The 20,183-nt window shown below is 59.2% G+C and overlaps 2 protein-coding genes across 7 annotated transcripts in view; one reads left to right on the top strand and one right to left on the bottom strand.

The window, feature by feature from the left end:
* TRAF7 (TNF receptor associated factor 7) overlaps positions 1-14,241 on the top strand; it is a 29,693-nt gene extending 15,452 nt beyond the window's left edge. For 3 of the 5 annotated variants that reach the window (XM_054643511.2, XM_077187055.1, XM_077187058.1), the window contains 16 exons: positions 1,168-1,260; positions 2,906-2,939; positions 4,215-4,398; positions 5,134-5,268; positions 6,372-6,589; positions 6,790-6,863; positions 7,326-7,374; positions 7,470-7,597; positions 8,614-8,696; positions 8,834-8,873; positions 9,149-9,265; positions 10,292-10,414; positions 11,155-11,274; positions 12,548-12,679; positions 12,894-13,013; positions 13,537-14,241. In XM_054643511.2, coding sequence (XP_054499486.2) covers positions 1,168-1,260; positions 2,906-2,939; positions 4,215-4,398; positions 5,134-5,268; positions 6,372-6,589; positions 6,790-6,863; positions 7,326-7,374; positions 7,470-7,597; positions 8,614-8,696; positions 8,834-8,873; positions 9,149-9,265; positions 10,292-10,414; positions 11,155-11,274; positions 12,548-12,679; positions 12,894-13,013; positions 13,537-13,551 — 1,665 coding nt within the window. In that variant the 3' untranslated portion in view covers positions 13,552-14,241. Of the gene's footprint in view, positions 1-1,106; positions 1,261-2,905; positions 2,940-4,214; positions 4,399-5,133; positions 5,269-6,371; positions 6,590-6,789; positions 6,864-7,325; positions 7,375-7,469; positions 7,598-8,613; positions 8,697-8,833; positions 8,874-9,148; positions 9,266-10,291; positions 10,415-11,154; positions 11,275-12,547; positions 12,680-12,893; positions 13,014-13,536 lie in introns of all 5 variants that reach the window. The other 2 variants (XM_077187056.1, XM_077187057.1) reach the window with 1 other exon arrangement.
* A 228-nt stretch (positions 14,242-14,469) lies between these two features.
* The window catches only part of CASKIN1 (CASK interacting protein 1), a 31,208-nt gene continuing 25,494 nt past the window's right edge, over positions 14,470-20,183 (bottom strand). For both annotated transcript variants that reach the window (XM_077187054.1, XM_054643510.2), the window contains 5 exons: positions 20,020-20,121; positions 19,460-19,598; positions 17,272-19,389; positions 16,775-17,168; positions 14,470-16,360 (listed from right to left, as the gene is read on the bottom strand). In XM_077187054.1, coding sequence (XP_077043169.1) covers positions 16,264-16,360; positions 16,775-17,168; positions 17,272-19,389; positions 19,460-19,598; positions 20,020-20,121 — 2,850 coding nt within the window. In that variant the 3' untranslated portion in view covers positions 14,470-16,263. The remainder of the gene's footprint in view (positions 16,361-16,774; positions 17,169-17,271; positions 19,390-19,459; positions 19,599-20,019; positions 20,122-20,183) is intronic.

Here is a 20,183-nt window from a genome sequence, read left to right as displayed (position 1 = left end):
AACAAGGAACTTAGTGGGCTGTTGTGAGTGCGCAGAGCTCTCGGGGGCAGATTTTGTGCAGTGCCTGGCTCAGGCTCTTGCTTTTAACTTTGTTCCCACCACTGACTCTGCTTCCTCATGTACCACTTCCCTGCCTGGAAAATGAGGACAATGGTGAGGCTTTTCTGCTTCCCAGAAAAACTGTAAGTCTGTGCAAAGTCCTGCTTGATTCCCTGGCCCTGCAGCAGAGCAGGGCGGGTTGCAAGGCTCAGGCTGGTGGTCTGGCCTCAGGCAGCAAAAAAATACAATTCCCCGTGGATTTGGAGCCCCATCCCCATTCAGGGCTGTGTGGCACCCCACAGACTTGATTGTAAGCCCCAGGAGGGTGCAAGGAATTGTCTACATGCTGGGGGAGGATACTTTAAACTGAGCTTAGCTTGTGACCCAGTAAGCAACCCCAACTGGATGAATAAAAGGTCAGGCGGCGTTCTGCCACTGATCTAGGATAAGAGTTTGTTTCATATTTGGGAACCCAGGGGGCTGTGTTTGCATTTCTGAGAGCAGCACAGGATGAAAAGACAGAGGGAACTGCAGACATTGATTGGAAATGCTCTGAAATGTGAGCATGGAGAGCTGTGGTGCTCTGGGAGGACGTGCTTGGAGCCCTGTGCTGGCTGTCCTAGTTGGTAAACAAAACTGGAGAGATGGGCCCATTGCAGCAGAAACAATGCTGTTTCTGGTTCCTGAGGAGTGAAGGAGCCCTTCCTGCAGGCTGCTTTAAAATTGCTCTTAAGCTTAGGCTTAGTACAATTTTGACAACTCTATGCTTAGGCCAACCAAGGAGAAAGTCCCAGCCAGTTCTGCCCATGCAGTTCTGGTGAATGAATCACTGGCAGAGGAGTTGGTCTGTGCAGTTAGTTTGCTGTCAGGTGCTTATCCTGCTAGATGCTAGTGGCCCCCAGTTTGTGATGAGCTGAATGAGGGTCTCCAGCCATTCCCAAGTTCATTCTTCCCCTACTGGAACTCAGCAGATCCAGACAGAATTTTATGTTGATGTAATAAAACCCTCAGTGTGCCCCAGGCTCCGCGAGGCTCAGTACTGAGGGGATGTGTTGTTCCTTCTGCAGAGCTGCAGGCTCTTGGTTTGGACTAATCCCCGCTGTGTGTGTCCCTGTGTGTGCCCTGCAGGAGCCCCTGGTGTTTGCAGAGCAGCCCTCAGTGAAGCTGTGCTGCCAGCTGTGCTGCAGTGTCTTTAAGGATCCCGTCATCACAACCTGTGGGGTAAGGCATGGCTCTCCTAAACATCCTGGGTGAGCCACACTCAAGCCTGGACTGTCCCCTCTGTCTCTCCCTGGGGACTGTCAAGCAAAACTAAGTGGGGTGGCTTTTCCCAGGAGGGCTGGACTGTCAGCCACCCCATCCTGGCCATGCTCAGTCTCCTTGCTGTGGCTTCCATGAGGTCGAAAACTCCTCCTGAAGGGCTCTGCAGGAGCTCCTGGGCACCCCAGGAATGGCTGTGCTTCAGTTGTGAAGGAAGTGTTGCTTATAAAACAAGAATGGCTTGAAGCTTCATTTAGTTAATGCTTGCAAAGGGATTTGAGATCCTCAAATGAGAGGCACAGGGTGTTATGAATATTCTTCTGGATTCCATTTTACTGGGATTTAATAGAAGCTGTATATTATTCCTGTGCTCCTTGTGAAGAAAGATGGCTTTGAGATGGCTCTAATGCTTCTGACGTGATCTGATCACCAGGATGGGGCTGTAGCAACAGCAGTAGAGCTCAGGATTGTTTATTGCAGTGAGGGTGCCATTCCCCAAAAGTGCTGGAAGCTGCTGCAGTTTGGCTGCACCATTCCAGTAAGCAGCTCTGCACAGAGACACTGAGATTTAGTGGTTAATGTGGAAAAAAGCCCACTGCAGGAAGCAGCCTGGCTTCATCTGCAGTCCTGCTCTGGCAGCTCTGGAGGGAGCTCAGTGCAGCTGTGCTGGGCAGGAAAAGGCCATGGGAGCAGGGCAGCAGATAACAGCTCCAGAGGGGGACTCACAGCCCTGCCAGGAGCTGGCTCCCTGGCCAGGGAACGTGGCTGAGGAGGCTCCAGGGAATGCACAGGGCAGCATCAGGAGCAGTGAAATGCTGCAGCCTTCATGTTCATTAGTGTGTTAGACTGTGCTTGCTGCTTTGTCAAGTTAAACTGTCAGAACGGAGAGGGGAGCTATTTAAAGTGCTCAAATTTACAGAGCATTTAATGGGCTTACAAACCAGCTGTTCCATCTGCCTGGCAGCAGGACAGGGCTGCTCTGCTGCCTTGAGAGGGCTCCAGAGGGATGGATGTGCTGGGCTGACTGGCCAAGGACAGGGAGAGGCAGAGGGGACAGTCCAGGCTTCCCCTTCCCCCAAGGGCTTCTCAGGGGAGTGAGAGGGATGACATGGGCTACAGTGGAGGAGGAGGGAGAAGTAGAGAAACCCTGTGCAGATGTGGAGGTAGGAAGGACTTGGATGTGTTCAAGAGCAGGCTGGACGGAGCTCTGAGCCTTGGTCTGTGGAAGGTGTCCTTGCCACGGCAGGAAATTGGAACTTGATGATCTCTAAGATCCCTTCCAACCCAAACCATACCAGGATTCTGTGATGCCATGAATATCAGAGTGTGGCAGAACATGGAACATGCCCTGGCTTTGGCCAGCACCACGATCATGGCCTGATCCTGAACGGGAAGAAGATCAGAGCTCCAAGCTGTGTGTTCAGGACCTGTGCTTCAGCCTGAGCAAGCAGCTGGGGTTTGCCCTGGGCTAGAACAGGCAGAGCAGCTGCTGAGGCTCCTGAGCCCTTGGCTGGGGTGTGTCCCACCTTTCCCATGGGTGGCCACAGGGAATCATTTGCCCGCTCTGGTTTTACACTGACGCTGCTGTTCCTCTCTGTCTCCACAGCACACGTTTTGCAGGAGATGTGCCTTAACATCTGGTGAGTACAGGGCTGTTGTTGTGTGATGCAGCCAGAACACTGTTATTTCCTGGTTGATTTGCTTTCACCTAAAGAGAAACCTGCAGAAAAATGTCCAAAGGGCTTAAAACAAGCTGTCAGTCAGGCGTGCCACTGCAGCAGTGAGGGGCTGGGGGCCAATGGTGCACTCTGGGGCATGGGCACTGCAGAGAGGGCTGGGCACAGGATGTTCTCAGGTCCTGGAAAATGCAGTGGATAATCCCAGGATAATACATGTCTCGCCCAGAGCTGACCCACTGATTTCAAACTGAAAGCTTTCTGTGGCTGCCTGGATAAAGAAGCAGGGGCCACGTTTGGCATCGACCCCTTCTCCCCCATCTCCTCAATGCCAGGGCTCTGGCCCCTGACTGAGCCCCACTGAGCTGCTTTAGCTCACCCAGCTCTTCCAGAACCCTGGGAGAGCCCAAGCCCCTGGCTGCTGGCCTGGGCTAGCCAGCTCCTGCTTGGGTTGGACTCTGGCTGCAAAAAAAAGACTTTTTTTGGCACGAGCCTGTGCCCCTCTTGGCAAGCTTTTGTTCAGCACAGAGCCAAGCCATTGGCATTACCAGAACAGCGAGCCCTGAGGAGGCTCCCTGGGGAGTCCTACAAAGCAGCAGCTCTTTCTGCCTTAAGATTTTTGTGTTCCACATGCAAGAGGTCCCTCTGCTTTGCATGTTAATCCTCTCACTGTGCTCTGCTATATCAACCCCAGCCCAGAGATCTGTGGCAAAAGGCTTTGCAATTGCAATCCCCATGCCTGGAGTGTTCCATAAACAGCTGGATGTGGCAGAGCTCAGCTGATGAGGTGGTGATCAGTCCAAGGCTCGGACTCGATGATCTTGGAGGTGTTTTCCAACCTAAAGGATTCTGGGTTTCAGTGGTTGCTGGCAGCAGGAGCTGAGCCCAGGCCTGGGTGAGGAGCAGGTTATGGCTGGGGCACCTGGTGATTTGTGTACACTCACCCTTCAGGCAGCACAAGGCAGTGTGCTGAATCAGTGTGGCCTTCTTTCACTGGCAGCTCCCTCAATCATTATGGATTAACACAACCTGTAACTTTTCCACACCCCAAGACAAACCAAAGATGGTGGCTGGCAGGCCTCGGGTGGATATTCCTGCCTCTTTCCATGGCCACTCAGGTGGCAGCTGGCTGACCCAGCCAGGGAAAGCACAGACCACAATTCCCACGCGGGGGCTCTGGGAGATGCTGGTGCCCTGTCTCAGCCCTCCCTGACTGTGCCATCCTTCCCTCCCTGGCAGAGAAGTGCCCCGTGGACAACGCCAAGCTGACGGTGGTGGTGAACAACATCGCGGTGGCCGAGCAGATTGGGGAGCTCTTCATCCACTGCAAGTACGGCTGCCGGCCTGCCGCCAGCAGCAAGAACCCTGCCTTCGAGGTGGACCCCCGTGGCTGCCCCTTCACCATCAAACTCAGTGCCAGGAAGTGAGTGCTCCTTCCAGGGATCCTCTCCAGGGAAAGGGCCCTGCCTGCCCGAGCTGCCCTGTGGCTCCAGGGCCCTGCCTGCCCGAGCTGCCCTGTGGCTCCGGGGCAGTGCCAGCCCAACCTGCCCAAGCTGCCCTGTGGCTCCAGGGCCCTGCCAGCCCAGCTTGCCCTGCAGCTCCAGGGCCGTGCAGCTCCTGCCAGCACTGCTGTGTTTGGCTCTGCCAGGGGAATGAGCAGGGTGGCTTCAGGGGCAGCTCAGGGCTGGTGTCAGAAGGAGCATGCTGTTTTCTGCTCCCTGAGTGCCAGCACTGGGACAGGGGGTGCATTGTGAGAGCAGCCACCTCACATCTGGGATGAAACTCCATGGCTGAGGTCAAGTAGAGAACTTGGGATTCTTTTTGGAAGAGGAATTATCTTCGTTATATCCTATGAATTTGAAATCTATCTCCCTCCCCATCCCTGTTTTCCCTGTCCATTCCTGTCATTGATGGCTGCCTGAAGGCTCAGCCCATCAGCTGCAGAAGTAGATGTGCCCTGTGAAAATGTGGCCTATTATTACTCTCAATTTTCTGGCCAAATGAGAATTTAAAGCTGGAATTGCAGTCTCAGAGCAGGAGGCTTTGGATCATCTGACAGCCTCAAGGGCTGGTTTGCTCCTCTCCTGAGGATCTGTGTTGTTCCCAGTAATTTTTGCTCGTTGCTGATTTTCCCTGCCTTTTTTTCTCTCCCTGGCAGGGATCATGAGAGCAGCTGTGATTACAGGCCCGTGCGCTGCCCCAACAACCCCAGCTGCCCTCCCCTCCTCAAAATGAACCTGGAGGCTCACCTGAAGGAGTGTGAGCACATCAAGTGTCCTCACTCCAAATATGGGTAAGGAGCTGATGCTTTGGGGTGGGGAACTGCACTGAGCTCATGACTGAGCTGCTTTTGGGCTGCTGCAGCCTTGGGGTGGCCCCGAGGCTCTGAGCAGCTCTCCCCAGTGCTGTGCATTGGCCTGAGGCTGAGCTGGGGGTTACAGGGGTTGCAGGAGGCAGCTCTGGAGCCTCGGGGTGGGAACAGGCAGGTCACGGTGAGGAGGAGGATGAGGAGGGTGAGTGCACAGGCAGCAGAGCTGGAGGAGAGTCAGCACGAAGAGAGGGGGATGAGGACAAGAGTGATTTGAGTGCCATGGCTGTGTCTTGCCAACCAGGCCTTGTCCCAGGCAAGGGAAGTGCTGATCCACCTCAGAGGGTTCCCTGTCACCCGAGCCCCAGGGCAGCCCCTGCTTGGGTTTACTGTTGCAGGAAGAGTTCACAGAAAGTTCTTCCATCACTGGCACAGGGCAGTGGTGGAGTCCCCATCCTTGAGGCATTTAAATGCCATGTAGGTGTGGCACTTGGGGACACGGGTTAGTGGTGGCCTTGGGGAACAAATGGACTCGATGATCTTAGAGGTCTTTTCCAACCTCAGCAGTTCTATGATTCCATGATCCTAAGCCATGTCTTGGCAGAGGCAGAGCAAGGCAAGTCCTGGCAGAGCAGCCCTGACTCTGTGCCCTGCTGCAGGCCCAAGGCAGCATCTGCTGAGGTCAGCTGCAGTTTTTTCCACTGGTTTTTATGACTCCTGGTGAGCCCAACAAACTGACACCACCTCTGTTTCCTGCCCAAGATCTGCTTTTCCTTGCATCTTCCCAGACAGACAGTCAGACAGTCCAGTTTGGGGCCAGTGCCCTGCTGGAAGAGTGGGAGCTGCTTGGCCTCTCTTGTCCTGCAGTTGCCTCTCCCAGCAGGATCAGAGAACCATTAAAACTAGAAAGGACCTCCACGATGATCAAGTCCACCCTTTGAAGGATCATGAACCACAGAATCCCTGCTGCTGGCAGGAGGAGCAGGACAGCTGGGGACCCACACAGGCCTTGGAGCTCCCCTGAGGAGACAGCTGAGCAAGGAGGCTCCAGGAGAGCCCTGCTCCAGCCAGCATCTGCCTTCCCCCAGGTGTGCATTCATAGGAAACCAGGACACCTACGAGACCCACCTGGAGACGTGCAAGTTCGAGGGGCTGAAGGAGTTCCTGCAGCAGACGGACGATCGCTTCCACGAGATGCAGGTGGCCATGGCCCAGAAGGACCAGGAGATCGCCTTCCTGCGCTCCATGCTGGGCAAACTCTCTGAGAAAATCGACCAGCTGGAGAAGAACCTGGAGCTGAAGTTTGGTGAGTGTGCAGCAGACGGGCTCTGTGCTCAGGGCTGCAGGGACAGGGCAGCTCTTGGGTGCTGCATTACGGGGTTGCTGTCCCTGCTGCTGATGGCAGCGCTGTGTTCCCAGGCTGGGGGGCAGTGGGTGCCCTCTGCCTGTTCCCTGGGGTGCCAGCAGTGGCTCTGCAGTGACTGTGGGCCTGTCCCTCTCTCACAGATGTGCTGGATGAGAACCAGAGCAAGCTGAGCGAGGACCTGATGGAATTCCGCAGGGACGCCTCCATGCTGAACGTGAGGATGGGCCCTGGCCTGGAGTTACCTGGCTCTGCCCCTGGCTGGGCTTCTCTTTGGGGAGAGCCTTCTGCTCCAAAGCCTGGGCCTTTTGCAGGGGCATTGTCCCCAGAAAGCAGGGAGATGAGCAGATCCAAGCAGTCTGGTGAATTGCAAAGTGAGGACAGGACAGTATTTTCTGAGAGGTATTTCTGGGCCTCTCTGAATACTGAGAGTTTAGTGCAGCTCTGAGGTGCTGCCAGAGCCCTGTGGTCTCTGGAGGGAGGTGCCAGAGGGATGTGGCAGTCACAGAGCAGAGCAGAGAGCTGTGGTCAGGGGATGAGTTGGCCACTCAGGAAGGGCCCTGTGGGAGTCAAGAACACAAAAGGGGTTGGAGCAATGGAGGGGACAGTCCTAAAGCCATGCCCAGGGCAGGCTGGCCTGGATGGCTGCACAGCTCACACAGCTTGTTGTGTTTTTCAGGATGAGCTCTCCCACATCAATGCTCGGCTCAACATGGGCATCCTTGGATGTGAGTATCCCCATTATTGCCTGGGCTGGGTGTGGGGAGCCCAGGGAGCCCCTCCTGGCTGCCCTCCCTCCCTCACCTGGCTCTCCTCTCTGCAGCCTATGATCCTCAGCAGATCTTCAAGTGCAAGGGGACCTTTGTGGGCCACCAGGGCCCCGTGTGGTGTTTGTGTGTGTACTCCATAGGAGACTTGCTCTTCAGTGGCTCCTCAGACAAAACCATTAAGGTAAGAGCTTCCCTCTTCCATGCACCTTCCTCATCTGCACGTGGAACAGAAGCTGAGTTCATTTGTGGGGTGGGTGGATGCTGCTTCCTAAAGTTTCCTCCCAAGAATCAAATGATTCTTTATGATTATAGCTGGACAAAATTATCTGCAAGGAAACATTATGTGCTAGTGAAATTGAGAGTCAAACAGAGATCTTTGCAAGGCCCTGATTAGAATCTCATTCCTGCAGCTGCTGGTTTTGCTTTATGTGGCATTTAGGGTATTCAGGACTATTTCAGCTTCTGATTTTATGTTCCTTTGTCATAAAAAGTCATCTTTGAACAAAACATTTGTCCCTGATCCAACGTGTCCTTTCCCTGTTTTATGGCATGTTTGTTTTCCTTTGTCCTGTTTTCAGTAACTCAGAGTGACAGCACTGCCCCAGTGCAGCCTCAGCAGCCCTTCCCAGTGTCACTGTGGTGGCTGCTGGCCAGGCTGGGGACCCCCTGGCTGCCACAGCTGACCCTGCCAGGAGCAGAGCTTTGTTGAGCTTCCTTGGTTGTAGAACCACATGGAGGGAAATGGATATTGCTGCACATTAGGGAAGGAAAGCAGATTTCTCCCCTGCTCTGCTCTGGGCACCACATTCCCCTGTTCCTCCTGAGAGAGCCCTGTGTGCTCAGGGAAAAGCCTGTGCAGTGGCAGAGGAAGCTGTGCTGTGCCACTGGAGCCCTGGGGTGGGGTGGGAGGTGCTACAGCAGGAGCCTGAGAGCTGCTCCTTTGTCTCAGAGTGTGGTGTTGGCCTGGGCTGAGGCAGCACAGCTGGAGCAGCTGCTGGCCTGTGTCTTGTTAGCTTCAGCCTGGCCCTCTGCAGTCCTTTCCCTGTGCTAGCCAGGCCTGCAGGGCTGCCAGGCAGTGCCCAGGTGCCAGGCAGTGCCCAGGTGCCAGGCAGTGCCCAGGTGGCAGCCAGCCTGTTTCCTCCCCTGGCTGCTGACATCCTGCCCAGGCTCCAGCCTCTGCCCCTTGTTCTCTGTTAGGTTTGGGATACCTGTACCACTTACAAGTGCCAAAAGACCCTGGAGGGTCACGATGGAATTGTGCTGGCTCTCTGCATCCAGGGGTGAGTGACGAGGTGCACCTGTCCCTGGGGAGAGTGGGGACAGCCCTGGGGCCCCTGAGCATGCCCTCACACCTGCCATCCTCTGCCCTGCATGTGCCATGGCACTGCCCTCGGTGACCCCCTTTGTGTCATTGCAGGAACAAGCTGTACAGTGGCTCTGCTGACTGCACCATCATTGTGAGTACAGGGCACCCACAGCAGCAGGGCCTGCCCCTCCTCTGCCAGGGGGGACTGATGACCCTCCTGTGCTGGATCCACCCCTGGGGTGGGCGTGGGGCTTTCCTACACGATGGATTTCCCACTCCAGCTCCTCCCTGGGAGCAGGGGGCTGGTGCTCTGGGCTGGGGCAGAGTGGCCTGTCCAGTTCCTCATGGGTGCTCTGCTTTGGTGGGCTGGACAGTGATCTTAGAGGGCTTTTCCCACCTAAAGCATTCCACGATTCTTGTTTGCAGGTCTGGGATATTCAGAACCTGCAGAAGGTGAACACGATCCGAGCACACGACAATCCTGTTTGCACTTTGGTCTCCTCACACAACATGCTCTTCAGTGGCTCCCTCAAAGCCATCAAGGTGCAGCTCCAGGGCTCCTCTGGGACTGCTTGGGGAGCAGGGGTACAAACTCTGAGGCAGAAGTGTCCAAAGAGGAAGGAAGTGGCATTTTTGACCTGTAGGTGACCTTGTTGCTAAGGTCTCCTGAGCCACAGAGCAGCCAGCACTGCAGAGGTTTAGCCCATGCTCTGTGCTCAAGGGAAAGCTGTTCTCTGGCTGCAAAACCACTGTATTTCTTCCAACTCTAAACCTGAGGCTGCAGCTGCAGTATCCTGGCAGCTCCTGAGTGTGAGTGTCCTCAGGTCCCCAACAGACCTGCCCAGATCATTGGGGATTGTGTCTGGGCTCCAGAACTGGCTGGAGATCCAAGCTGTCTGTTTTGAAACCACCTCCAAAGGATCTTGAGTCTGCCTTCCCTACCTAAAACATGCAGAAATCAGGAACAGCTTTTCAGGCTGCCCTTTAAAGCCTTGGCTAGATTCCTGTGGTTGTGCTTCCAGCTCCTGGTGAGACAGCTTATGGGCCCGTCCATCTGTAAGAGGACTGTGCTCTTTTCTTTATCTGGGGCCTGGAGTGGTTCAGCTCTGGAGAGGGCTCAAGGCTGGAGCAGCCACACAGCACAAGGAGAATTTGGGGCCTTTGGGTTTGTCATCCCTGGCCACTTCCTGCCAATGAGCCAGGCAGGCTCAGAGTGGGGGGAGTGAGATCTGCCAGTCCCTGTGTGCCAGGGGTGGGAGGGGAGGTGCAGGGCAGTTCCTTGCTGCAGCTGTGGTTTAGGCTTTGCAGCCCATGGCTCTGCTAGGGGAGGGCCTCTGCCAGCAATAATGCAGGCTCCAGGCTGGCTCCCTCAGGGAATGTGCTTCCTCAGCAGTTTCTGGGTTTATCTGCAAGTCAGTGGGATCAGGCAGTTCCCATCAGGCAGGAGAGCTGGCACGAGGATCCCCACAAGAGCTGTGAGGGCCTCGGGCAGGGAGGGTGGGCACTGCTGTGTCCTGCCCAGCCCCACTGAGATCCCCCCCACCCCGTGTGTGTCCCTGCTTTCCACAGGTGTGGGATATTGTGGGAACTGAGCTCAAGCTGAAGAAGGAGCTGACAGGTCTCAACCACTGGGTCCGAGCACTGGTGGCTTCCCAGAACTATCTGTACAGTGGATCCTACCAGACCATCAAGGTGGGGCTGAGCACTGGTGACACCCTGAGCCCCCTGTCCCTGTCCCTCTCTGGGCTCTGCACTGGGGCAGCAGCACCAGAGGAGCTGCTGGGATGTGAGAGCACTGCTGACACGTGGGGTTTTCCTGTGCTGATTGCATCTCCCCAGGCTGGGCCTCGGGAGCTGCTGGGGAGGCTCACTGGGACAAACTGGGGCCTCAGCCGTGGCGCCTGGAGGCTGCTGCAGCCTTATCTGCACTGACACTCCTGCTGATAACGGGGGAAGGTCACTGCCTGGCTGCAGAGCTACCATAAATCCGTGTGAGGGTTCCCAGTGCCCTCCCTCCTCTGTGCTGGCTCAGGTTCTGATGAATAGGTCACCTCTCAGGGGTGAACTGTCTGGGGGACACAGGAAGATTGGAAGTTGCCCTTCTCAGTGTTAATGAATCTCTGTTAATTTGTCTGCGCTGGGTTTTAGTGCTGTCAAGGACTGGGCTGTGTGTGCACATGTGTGCAGTCACACACAAAGGGTGTGAAGTCTCCACACAACCTTTCCAACCTGGATATTTAAAGTTGGGCAGCTAAATAAGGTAACAGAGGTTTGCTCTGCAGTGCTAAACATTCCCAGCTGGATGGGGTTGTCCCTAAAGGTGCGATCTGGGCACACGGGGAGCCAGGCTGACTCTGTGCGTGGCAGAATGGCTGCAAGGGATCTCCCCTGGGGAGCAGGGTCTCATCCTGCCTCTGCTCCATCTCTCTCAGATCTGGGACATCCGGAACCTGGAGTGTGTGCACGTGCTGCAGACGTCGGGAGGCAGCGTCTACTCCATCGCCGTGACCAACCACCACATCGTGTGTGGCACCTACGAGAACCTCATCCACGTATGGCATGGGCATGGGGCTTGGGGATGGGCACAGGGCTTGGGGATGGGCACAGGAGAACCTCATCCACGTATGGCACGGGCATGGGGCTTGGGGATGGGCACAGGGGACCCTCATCCACGTATGGCACGGGCATGGGGCTTGGGGATGGGCACAGGGGACCCTCATCCACATATGGCACGGGCATGGGGCTTGGGGATGGGCACAGGGGAACCTCATCCACATTTGGGATGGGCTGCTGGGCTTGGGGATGGGCACAGGGGAACCTCATCCACGTATGGCACGGGCATGGGGCTTGGGGATGGGCACAGGAGAACCTCATCCACATATGGGATGGGCACAGGGTTTGGGGATGGGCACAGGAGAACCTCATCCACATATGGGATGGGCACAGGGTTTGGGGATGGGCACAGGAGAACCTCATCCGCATTTGGGATGGGCTGCTGGGCTTGGGGATGGGCACAGGGGAACCTCATCCACATATGGGATGGGCACAGGGCTTGGGGATGGGCACAGGAGAACCTCATCCGCATTTGGGATGGGCTGCTGGGCTTGGGGATGGGCACAGGGGAACCTCATCCACATATGGCACGGGCACAGGGCTTGGGGATGGGCACAGGGGAACCTCATCCACGTATGGCACGGGCACAGGGCTTGGGGATGGGCACAGGGCTTGGGGATGGGCACAGGAGAACCTCATCCACGTATGGCACGGGCACGGGGCTTGGGGATGGGCACAGGGGAACCTCATCCATGTATGGCATGGGCACAGGGCTTGGGAATGGGCACAGGGCTTGGGGATGGGCACAGGAGAACCTCATCCACGTATGGGATGGGCACAGGGCTTGGGGATGGGCACAGGGGAGCCTCATCCATGTATGGCACGGGCACAGAGGCTTGGGGATGGGCACAGGGGCATGGGGATGGGCACCTGGCTCTGCCCATCCCCTGGGGCACAGCACCTGGCTCTGGCCGTCCCCTGGGGCACAGCACCTGTCTCTGGCTGTCCCCTCGGCACAGCACCTGGCTCTGCCCATCCCCTGGGGCACAGCACCTGGCTCTGCCCATCCCCTCGGGCACAACACCTGGCCCTGGCTGTCCCCTGGGGCACAGCACCTGGCTCTGCCCATCCCCTGGGGCGCAGCACCTGGCTCTGCCCATCCCCTGGGGCACAGCACCCTCCTGGCACTGTGCATGGAGGCAGGAACAGCTCCCAGAGGGGAGCTGGGTGGCCTCAGCCCAGTGTGATGCCCAAGCCCAGCTGTCCCCACAGGTGTGGGACATCGAGACCAAGGAGCAGGTGCGCACACTGACCGGGCACGTGGGCACAGTCTACGCCCTCGCCGTCATCTCCACGCCCGATCAAACCAAAGTCTTCAGCGCGTCCTACGACCGCTCGCTCAGGGTGCGTGTGGGGCCGTGTGTGGGGCTGGACACGGAGCCTGGCACAGCCCAGGAGCCCCAAGGAAAGGGTGGGGGGAACCCCAGGGGCCTCTGTGTGTCACCCATGTCACCTGTGTCACTCGTGTCACCTGTGTCACCCGTGACATGCAGCATCCCCCCCGTCCCTCGTGCTGCTCTGGGCTGTGCTGGGCTCACGTCCCCGTGTGTCCCCACAGGTGTGGAGCATGGACAACATGATCTGCACCCAGACCCTGCTGCGCCACCAGGGCAGTGTCACGGCCCTGGCCGTGTCCCGCGGCCGCCTCTTCTCCGGCGCTGTGGACAGCACTGTAAAGGTGGGTCTGCCCAGGCTTCTCCTGCATGGGCTGGGCTCCTCCAGTGCTGGACTTAGGGCATTAAATGAGTTAGGAGTCAAACAGGAGGGTGGGGCCAGGTGAGGGCTGAGCTCTGCTGCCAGGGAACAAGTGACCAGACAAGAGGGCATAACCTCAAACTGGGCCAGGGGAGGTTTAGGTTGGACATCAGGAAGAATTTCTTCATGGAAAGGGTTGCTAAGGGAGGGGCTGTCCAGGGAGGTGGTGGAGTCCTCATCCTGGAGGTGGCACTCAGTGCTCTGGGCTGGGTGACAAGGTAGGGAGGGATCAGTCACAGGTTGGATTTTATGATCTTGGAGGTCATTTCCAACCTTAATGATTCTGGGAGTCTTTGAAACAAGGGAATGGTTCTCCAGGGGTGGGAGATTTCCCTCCTGACAGTGTTGTGGATGCTGGCAGTGCAGAGGGAGGCTCTGTGGGGATGAGGAGAAGCCCACAGGGCTGCTCAGGAGTCACTGCCTGCGGTGCCATCGTCTATCCACAGGTCTGGACGTGCTAACGAGAGCGTCACACGAGTCCTGCACACTGAAAGACCAAAAACTCTCCCTTCCATCGGCCTGTGGGTGACCACACCACTGAAACGACTGCTGCAGCTCCTCCTGCACCGACCACTGCCTGCTGCTGCTGCCCCTCGGCCGGCGGCTCTCCGGACGGCTCTGCCCCACGGACGCTCCAGGTGTTCCCTCACATCTGCCCCAGATGATTGGAAAAGAGGAAGCTCTTCCAGTGCCAGTGCCCTCCTCTGCCTGTGTCCCCCCGGCTGGGGACACCCCCAGGCTGGGGCTGGGGTGACACTGGGCCTGGGGGCTCAGTGCCAGTGCCAGGACTGGACAGATCCGTGTGTCTGCTGGGCACAGGCTGGGCCCCTGTCCGTGGCAGGACTGAGCTTTAGGCTGTACCCTGGGTGGGCACCCCAACCCTTTCTGTCTCCAGTATTTAATTTACTGCCAAGGCGCCGGGCCGATCCAGCTGGGAAGAGGTGTTTCCTTGAGTAGCCAGGTACGATTTTTATGCCACAGCTAGTTCTCAAATCAAGTTCCACAAGCCCATTGTTCACCACCCTGTAATAATGGTCTCCACATTAAAGACAAAAAGCCTCCGTTGCATTTTTACTCACATTTTCTACTGTTTTTAAGATTGTAATATAGATTTGATTATTTCTTCATTGACAATAAAAGCAGAAAGAGTTGTTCCTGCCCGGTGTGAGTTATTGCAGGGAGCCAGCAGCCAGCACTGGCCCCGTGGGGTGAAAATTGAAGTGCCTGGGCCCTACACTGCACAGGGAACAGGTCCCAGCCAGGCCCCAGCACCCCACAGAGGCACCCAGGGGTGCCCTCAGACTGTGCAGCACAAACACCCAGCACGCCACGAGGACTCGGGAGGGCTTGGGGACACAAACAGTGGTGGCAGCCCAGCAGGGGTTTTATTTTTTTATTTTTGTTTAAATATTTGTTGCCAGACTTGGTATAGGAGCAAACGTCTTCACAGCACCACGAGCCATCTACAATTCAGAATAGGAAGAATAAAGACGAGTAGAGGTGAAATCTAAGCACAGAAGAGCAGGGAGCAGCACCAAGATGCAGAGCTGGACAGATGGGATACGATACAGAGTCCATAACTTAATCATAAAAAATATATATATGTATATATCCATCATGTAGAACTTTATGGATTTTTTTTTTTTAGATACATATTTTTTTTTTATTTTCAACAGATATTTTCAGGCGGGTGATTTATTTATTTTTTTAAATTATTTTTAAAGTCTTTTTTTTTTTGTGTTTTGTTGGTTTTTTGTTTTTTTCAAAAGAAATTTCAAAGTTGTGCCAAACACATCTGGATCAGCGACCACAACAGGAGAGACGGGGGAGAGACAGGGAAGGGAGGGAGAGGGAAGGAGGGAGAGACCACTCCACGTCTCGAGAGAAAGAAAGGAACAGCAACACTTTTGTTTGGAAACCACAAGCAAAAAATGCATTCATCAGGACTCAAGCGACTGAACCAGACTCCAACTCCAGTTTGTACAGGAATATACAGCGGAGCATCCCGCGGGACGCACCGGGCACACGCACCCCGCGTGCACACCCACGCACACCCACACGCACCCAGACACAGACCGACAGCAAAAGCGAGGGAAAGAAACCGAACCAAACCCTGAAGACACTCCAAAAGAAATGAAACACCTCCGGTGTGAGAATTAACAAAAACCTCCATAAAACAAGGCACATCCTTTGAGTTCGTAACGGTGGAAAAAGAAAGACGCGACACTGAATCCCAACGGAAAACCCGACCAGAACCGCTCGCACGTACCTTCCACCCAGAGAAAAGGTAAATATTGTGCTACTCTTAGAATGAGTTTGCCACAAGACACACAGCTTAGTATAATCTAATAGTTTTTCTCAAGCTAAAATCCAGTTTTCTCTTGATTTCTTTTAAACTGCTTTATATATAATTGCTAATATTTTTAAATCTTTTAAATATATATTTGTTAAAGTTTATTTCTTTTTTATTATTTTGGGGTTGGGGGAAATCTGCTTTATATCTTTCTTTTTTTATTATTTTTTTTCCCCTCCAATAAATTAATACTTTTTTTTTTTTATAGCTTATCACCGTCCTGTCCCCAGGCGGGGAGGGGCTGGGCAGGGGCACGTCCCGCTGCCCCCAGGGCCACCGCCAGCCTTGCCCGCCCCCGCCAACGCCGACCGAGAAAAGAAAACAAAGTTTAAAAATCAAAATAAAAAACGGAGCAAAGAAACCCAAGTGCATTTGCCCGCCCGGCCCCGCCACCAGCAAACGCCGTCGGTGACACGCGGCTGGCGGAGCCACCGCGCCGGGCAGGGCTTGTGCTACATTCGGGCGGCGGTGACCCGCGGTGCCGCGGCAGCCAGGGTCAGCCCGGAGCCCCCCGGAGCCCCGGCCGCGGCTCGGTCCGGAGCTTTGTGTTGCTTTGTTTCTTCTGTTGGGATTTATTTCTGTGGTTTTTGTTTTGTTTTTTTTTTGCTTCTGCAAAAGGGAGTCCTGCCGGAGCCGGCGCCGAGTCCGTGAGCACAATCCTGAGGTATCTTCTTCTTTGTGCAAACCCCGAGGGACGGGATGTCCGGGAGGGGACGGCTGTACAAAGGGGACCGGGGGAGGGCGGCGGGGCCGGGGGGTCGTGGATCGTTGTGCCCTTGTGCCCACGTAAGCCCTGAGGTTCTCGGGGCCCTGGCGCCCCTCACTCCAGCATGGCATCCAGCTGGTCCGCCAGGTCGTCGAACATGCTGCCGATGTCGTCCAGGATGCTCACGGTGCTCTTCGACTCCACGGCCGAGCTGGGGAGCGACAGAGACGCGTCAGGGCAGGGCATGGAACGGGGACACGGCACAGCCCCCTGGGCCCCTTGGCACGGCCCTCCTGCCCCTTTGTGCTGCGGTGCCCAGCACTGTGTCCCCAGCGCCGTGGCACAGTGTTCTGGCTCCATGATGTCCCCAGTGTCCCCTCCCCAAGACAGGCCCCAGGCCACCCACGTGCCTAGGTCCCCCTGCCCATGCTGCTCCAGCAAGATGTCCTTCAGTGCCACCTCCCCAGGGCAGCTCCAGCCAGGGTCCCCCGGTGCTCCACCGGTGTCCCCCGGCACCATCCCACTCCCGCCGCGGTGTCACAGCCCGACCCCTGAGGATGCTCCTTATGGCCTGCTGTGCTCGGTGGCACCGAGCGGCCTCACACCCACCCCTGCGCCCCCTTACTCTGCCGCCTGACTGTCCTCCTGCTTGATCTTCTCCTCCACGGCCTGCAGCGCGGCGGCCAGGGACGCGCTCGTCTCCTCCAGCTTCTGCTGCGCCAGCTCGGGGCCGCCGCTGTCCACGGACGGGCTGGCGATGGTGGAGCGGGGCGGCTTCACCGGCACCTGCTGGGGCTGCGCGCCGGGCGACAGGGGCTTGGCGGGGCTGGAGCAGAGCGAGGGCGGGGTGCTCGAGGGCTTGGCCGCGGGGCTCAGCTGCCGGGCTGGCGACGGGGCCGGCGTGGAGCTGGCGCTCACCGACTGGATGGCGGCGTGGGGCTTGGGGGGCTTGGGCGCCGTGGGGGGCGGCGTGGGCTTGGGGGACACCGGGGGCGGCGTGCCATGGACCCGCTTCACCTCTGCGGAGAGAAGGGAGAGGGGCAGGAGGGCGGCGGGGCCGGCGGGCACTCCCGGCGCCCGCCCCGCGGAGCGCCCGTCCCGGGGGGCTGGCGGGGCACCTACCTGGGCTGCCGGGGCTCGGGATGGGCACCTTTTTGGGGACGGGCACCGGCGGCCCGGGCATCTTCTGAGGCGGCTGCGTCAGCACGGGCTTGGGGGACACCGGCGGCTTGAAGGGCTTCTTGGGCTCGGCGGGCGGCGGGACGAACTCGGGGCCGTCGGGGCGGGCGGCGGGCGGCGGGGTGGGCGGCGGCTCGGCCCCGCTCAGCTCCGAGGCCGGCCGCCGCTTCACGGTGCCGGTGCCGTTCTGGTACACGGCGAGCGTGGCCGGCTCCAGCGCCGGCTCCTTGTCCTTGGCTTTGGGCCGGCGCTTGACGGTGTCGGACTCGGTGAGGACGAAGCGGACGCCGTCCTGCTGGCTCTGCCGGGCCCGGATCCGCCGCTTGAGCGTGGCGCTGGCCTCCACCTTGGCCAGGTCCCCGTGGCGGTGGGCCGGGGACAGCCCCTCGCCCGTCTCCCCGCGGGCCGGCCCCAGGGGTCGCGGCCGCTGCTTGATGGTGAGGGTGCCGTCCTCGGCGAAGGGGATGCCGTCGGGGGAGCCGCCGCGTTCCACCCGCAGCCGCTCGCCGGGGCCGTCGGCGGCCGCCTCCGACCGCACGCTGTCGGCGCGCTCTCGGCGGGCGGCTGCCACCAGCCCGGTGACGGGGCCGCTGATGGTCCGGCGCCGGTTCACCACCTCCCCGTCCAGCCCGATGGCCTCCTTATGCTTGACGGTGGCCAGCACGGTGGCCACGCGGGCGCGGTCGGGGCTGCCCGGCGGCGGCCCGGGCTGTAGGTAGTAGCCCTCGGGCGCCTTGGCCGGCGCCGGCCCCGGCCCGGCTGCCACGTGCGGCTTCTGCAGCGCCAGGGCGCGGGCCCCGCCGCCGATGGACGACATCTCCAGCATGGCCGCGATGCTGCGCACGCTGCCGGCGCTGCCCGTGTCCACGCTGCCGCCCAGGTCGCTCGCCCGCCGCTGCTCCCGGCGGCCCTCGCCCTCGGCGCTCGCGGCTCCGACGGCCGCCTCGCCCTCACCCTCCTTGGGGAAGTCCTCGGCCATGCCGGCGCTGGAGATGGCAGAGCTGGAGCGCTTGGGAGGGGGCGGCGGGGGTCCCTTCTTCTTGGGCCGGACGGCGAAGGACTGGCTGCGGTTGACGTTCTTGTCGCCGCCGGCGGGTGCCCGCACCGAGTGGCTGCGGCCCACGCGGCGCTGCACGGTGGCGTAGGGCCCCGCGTCCGGCACCAGCAGCTCGTCCCGTTCCTGCTCGCTGTCGGAGGCGGCGTAGCGGTTCAGGCTGTGCGCCCGCTTCTTCGGCCTGCCCGGCTCCTCCTCGCCCTCGCCCGCCGGCGGCAGGCACAGCACGGGCACCGAGACGGGCAGCACGGGCACCCCCGGCGGCGGCGCCGCCTCGCCCTCGGCGGGCTGCGGCAGGACGTAGGCGAAGCCGCGGTGCGTGGGCGACTGGGGCAGGGAGCGGGGCGATGCCGGGCGCTCGCCGGGCGGCAGCAGCTGCGGGGTGGGCTTCACCTTGGCCGTGGCGTGAGCGGCCGCCGGGCCTTGCGGGGACGAGGGCCGCGCCTTGCCGGGGGTCTGCGGCGGCGTCAGCTGCCCGGCGGAGGCGGGGAAGGGCTGCCGGGGCTTGCCGGGCACCGGGGGCACGCTGGCGCGCTTCACGGGGTGGCCGTGCCGGGCCGGGCGGCTCTCCTTGGGCGGCGCAGGGGGGCTCTCCCCGGCCCCTTCCGCCAGGTACTCCTGGCTCTTGGAGATGGCGGCGGCGGGGGGGCCCCGCGGGCCGTCCCCCAGCAGCTCCTGCGAGCTGCTCATGCCCCGGGCGCGGCCGCCCAGCCCCGGCGGCGAGCGGTAACCGGGGGCTGCGGGGTTTGCCGCCTTCTCGGGGGGCTCCTCGGGGCCTTCGCCCGTTATGGCCACCTGCAGCTCGCTGCTGAGCTCGCTGTCCTGGAAGGTGGTCATCTTGGGCGACTGGCACTCGGGCGGCTCCGGCGGCGGGGACTCGATGGCCAGCACCTCTGGGCTCGGCCCCGACGCCTTCCTCTTCAGCGTGCCCGGCTCGTACTTGCCCAGCTCGGCGCGCTGCAGCTCCGCCAGCTTCTTCACCGCCAGCATCAGCTTCTTCTGGTGGCCTGGGGGCGGCACATGCCATCAGTGTCACCGCCAAGGCCACCGCAGGCGGCGCCGCGCGCGGGGCCTTACCCAGCTTGGTGATGCCGATCTCCTGCAGGTCCTCCCAGGTGATGTCGGTGATGAAGTCGATGTTCTCGTAGCCGTTCTCCACCAGCACCTTGTAGTACTGGGACAGGCCGATCATGGAGAGCCACAGCGCCAGGTTGGCCTGGGGTGGGTGTGGGGCACAGCTCAGCACCGGCTGGCAGCGGGGTCTGGCCCCGCCACCGCAGGCACCCCAGGCACACAGGAGAGCCCATCTTGCTGGGGGATCGCAGCCCCAGGGGACTCTCCCTGGCCCTGTGCCCCACAAGCATCCTGGGCTATTGCCAGCCCCGTTCCCATGGGAAGCCTCTCGCTGTGCCCAGACATTGGGGCAGGAGGGGTGTCACAGTGCCACATCCACAGGGATGACAGCTGGCAGCAGCCTGATGGGCGCTGGGGAGCTGCCAGGAGGGAACATGGGCAGCTCTGGGACCACGGAGCCAGCTCCCACCCTTGTCCAGTGCCACCCCTCCCTGGAAGACAGGAGGGGACTCGTTGCCACCATGGATGTGGCTTCTGTCCCCCTGTTCCTATAGAGCCCTCACCGGTTTGTACTCGGGCAGCCACTCGGGGATGCTGAGGTTGTTGATCTCGGAGGCGATCTTCTTCCTGTGCCCCGGCTTGGTGACCCCGATGGCCGTGAGGTCCTGGGGCAGAGAGGGGGGGTCAGTGCCGCCCTGCTCCGGCCGTGCCTCCCTCCCACCGCGCC

Source organism: Agelaius phoeniceus, chromosome 16, assembly GCF_051311805.1.
Source record: "Agelaius phoeniceus isolate bAgePho1 chromosome 16, bAgePho1.hap1, whole genome shotgun sequence".
NCBI lineage: Eukaryota > Metazoa > Chordata > Aves > Passeriformes > Icteridae > Agelaius > Agelaius phoeniceus.
This window is presented reverse-complemented; position numbering and strand designations above follow the sequence as displayed.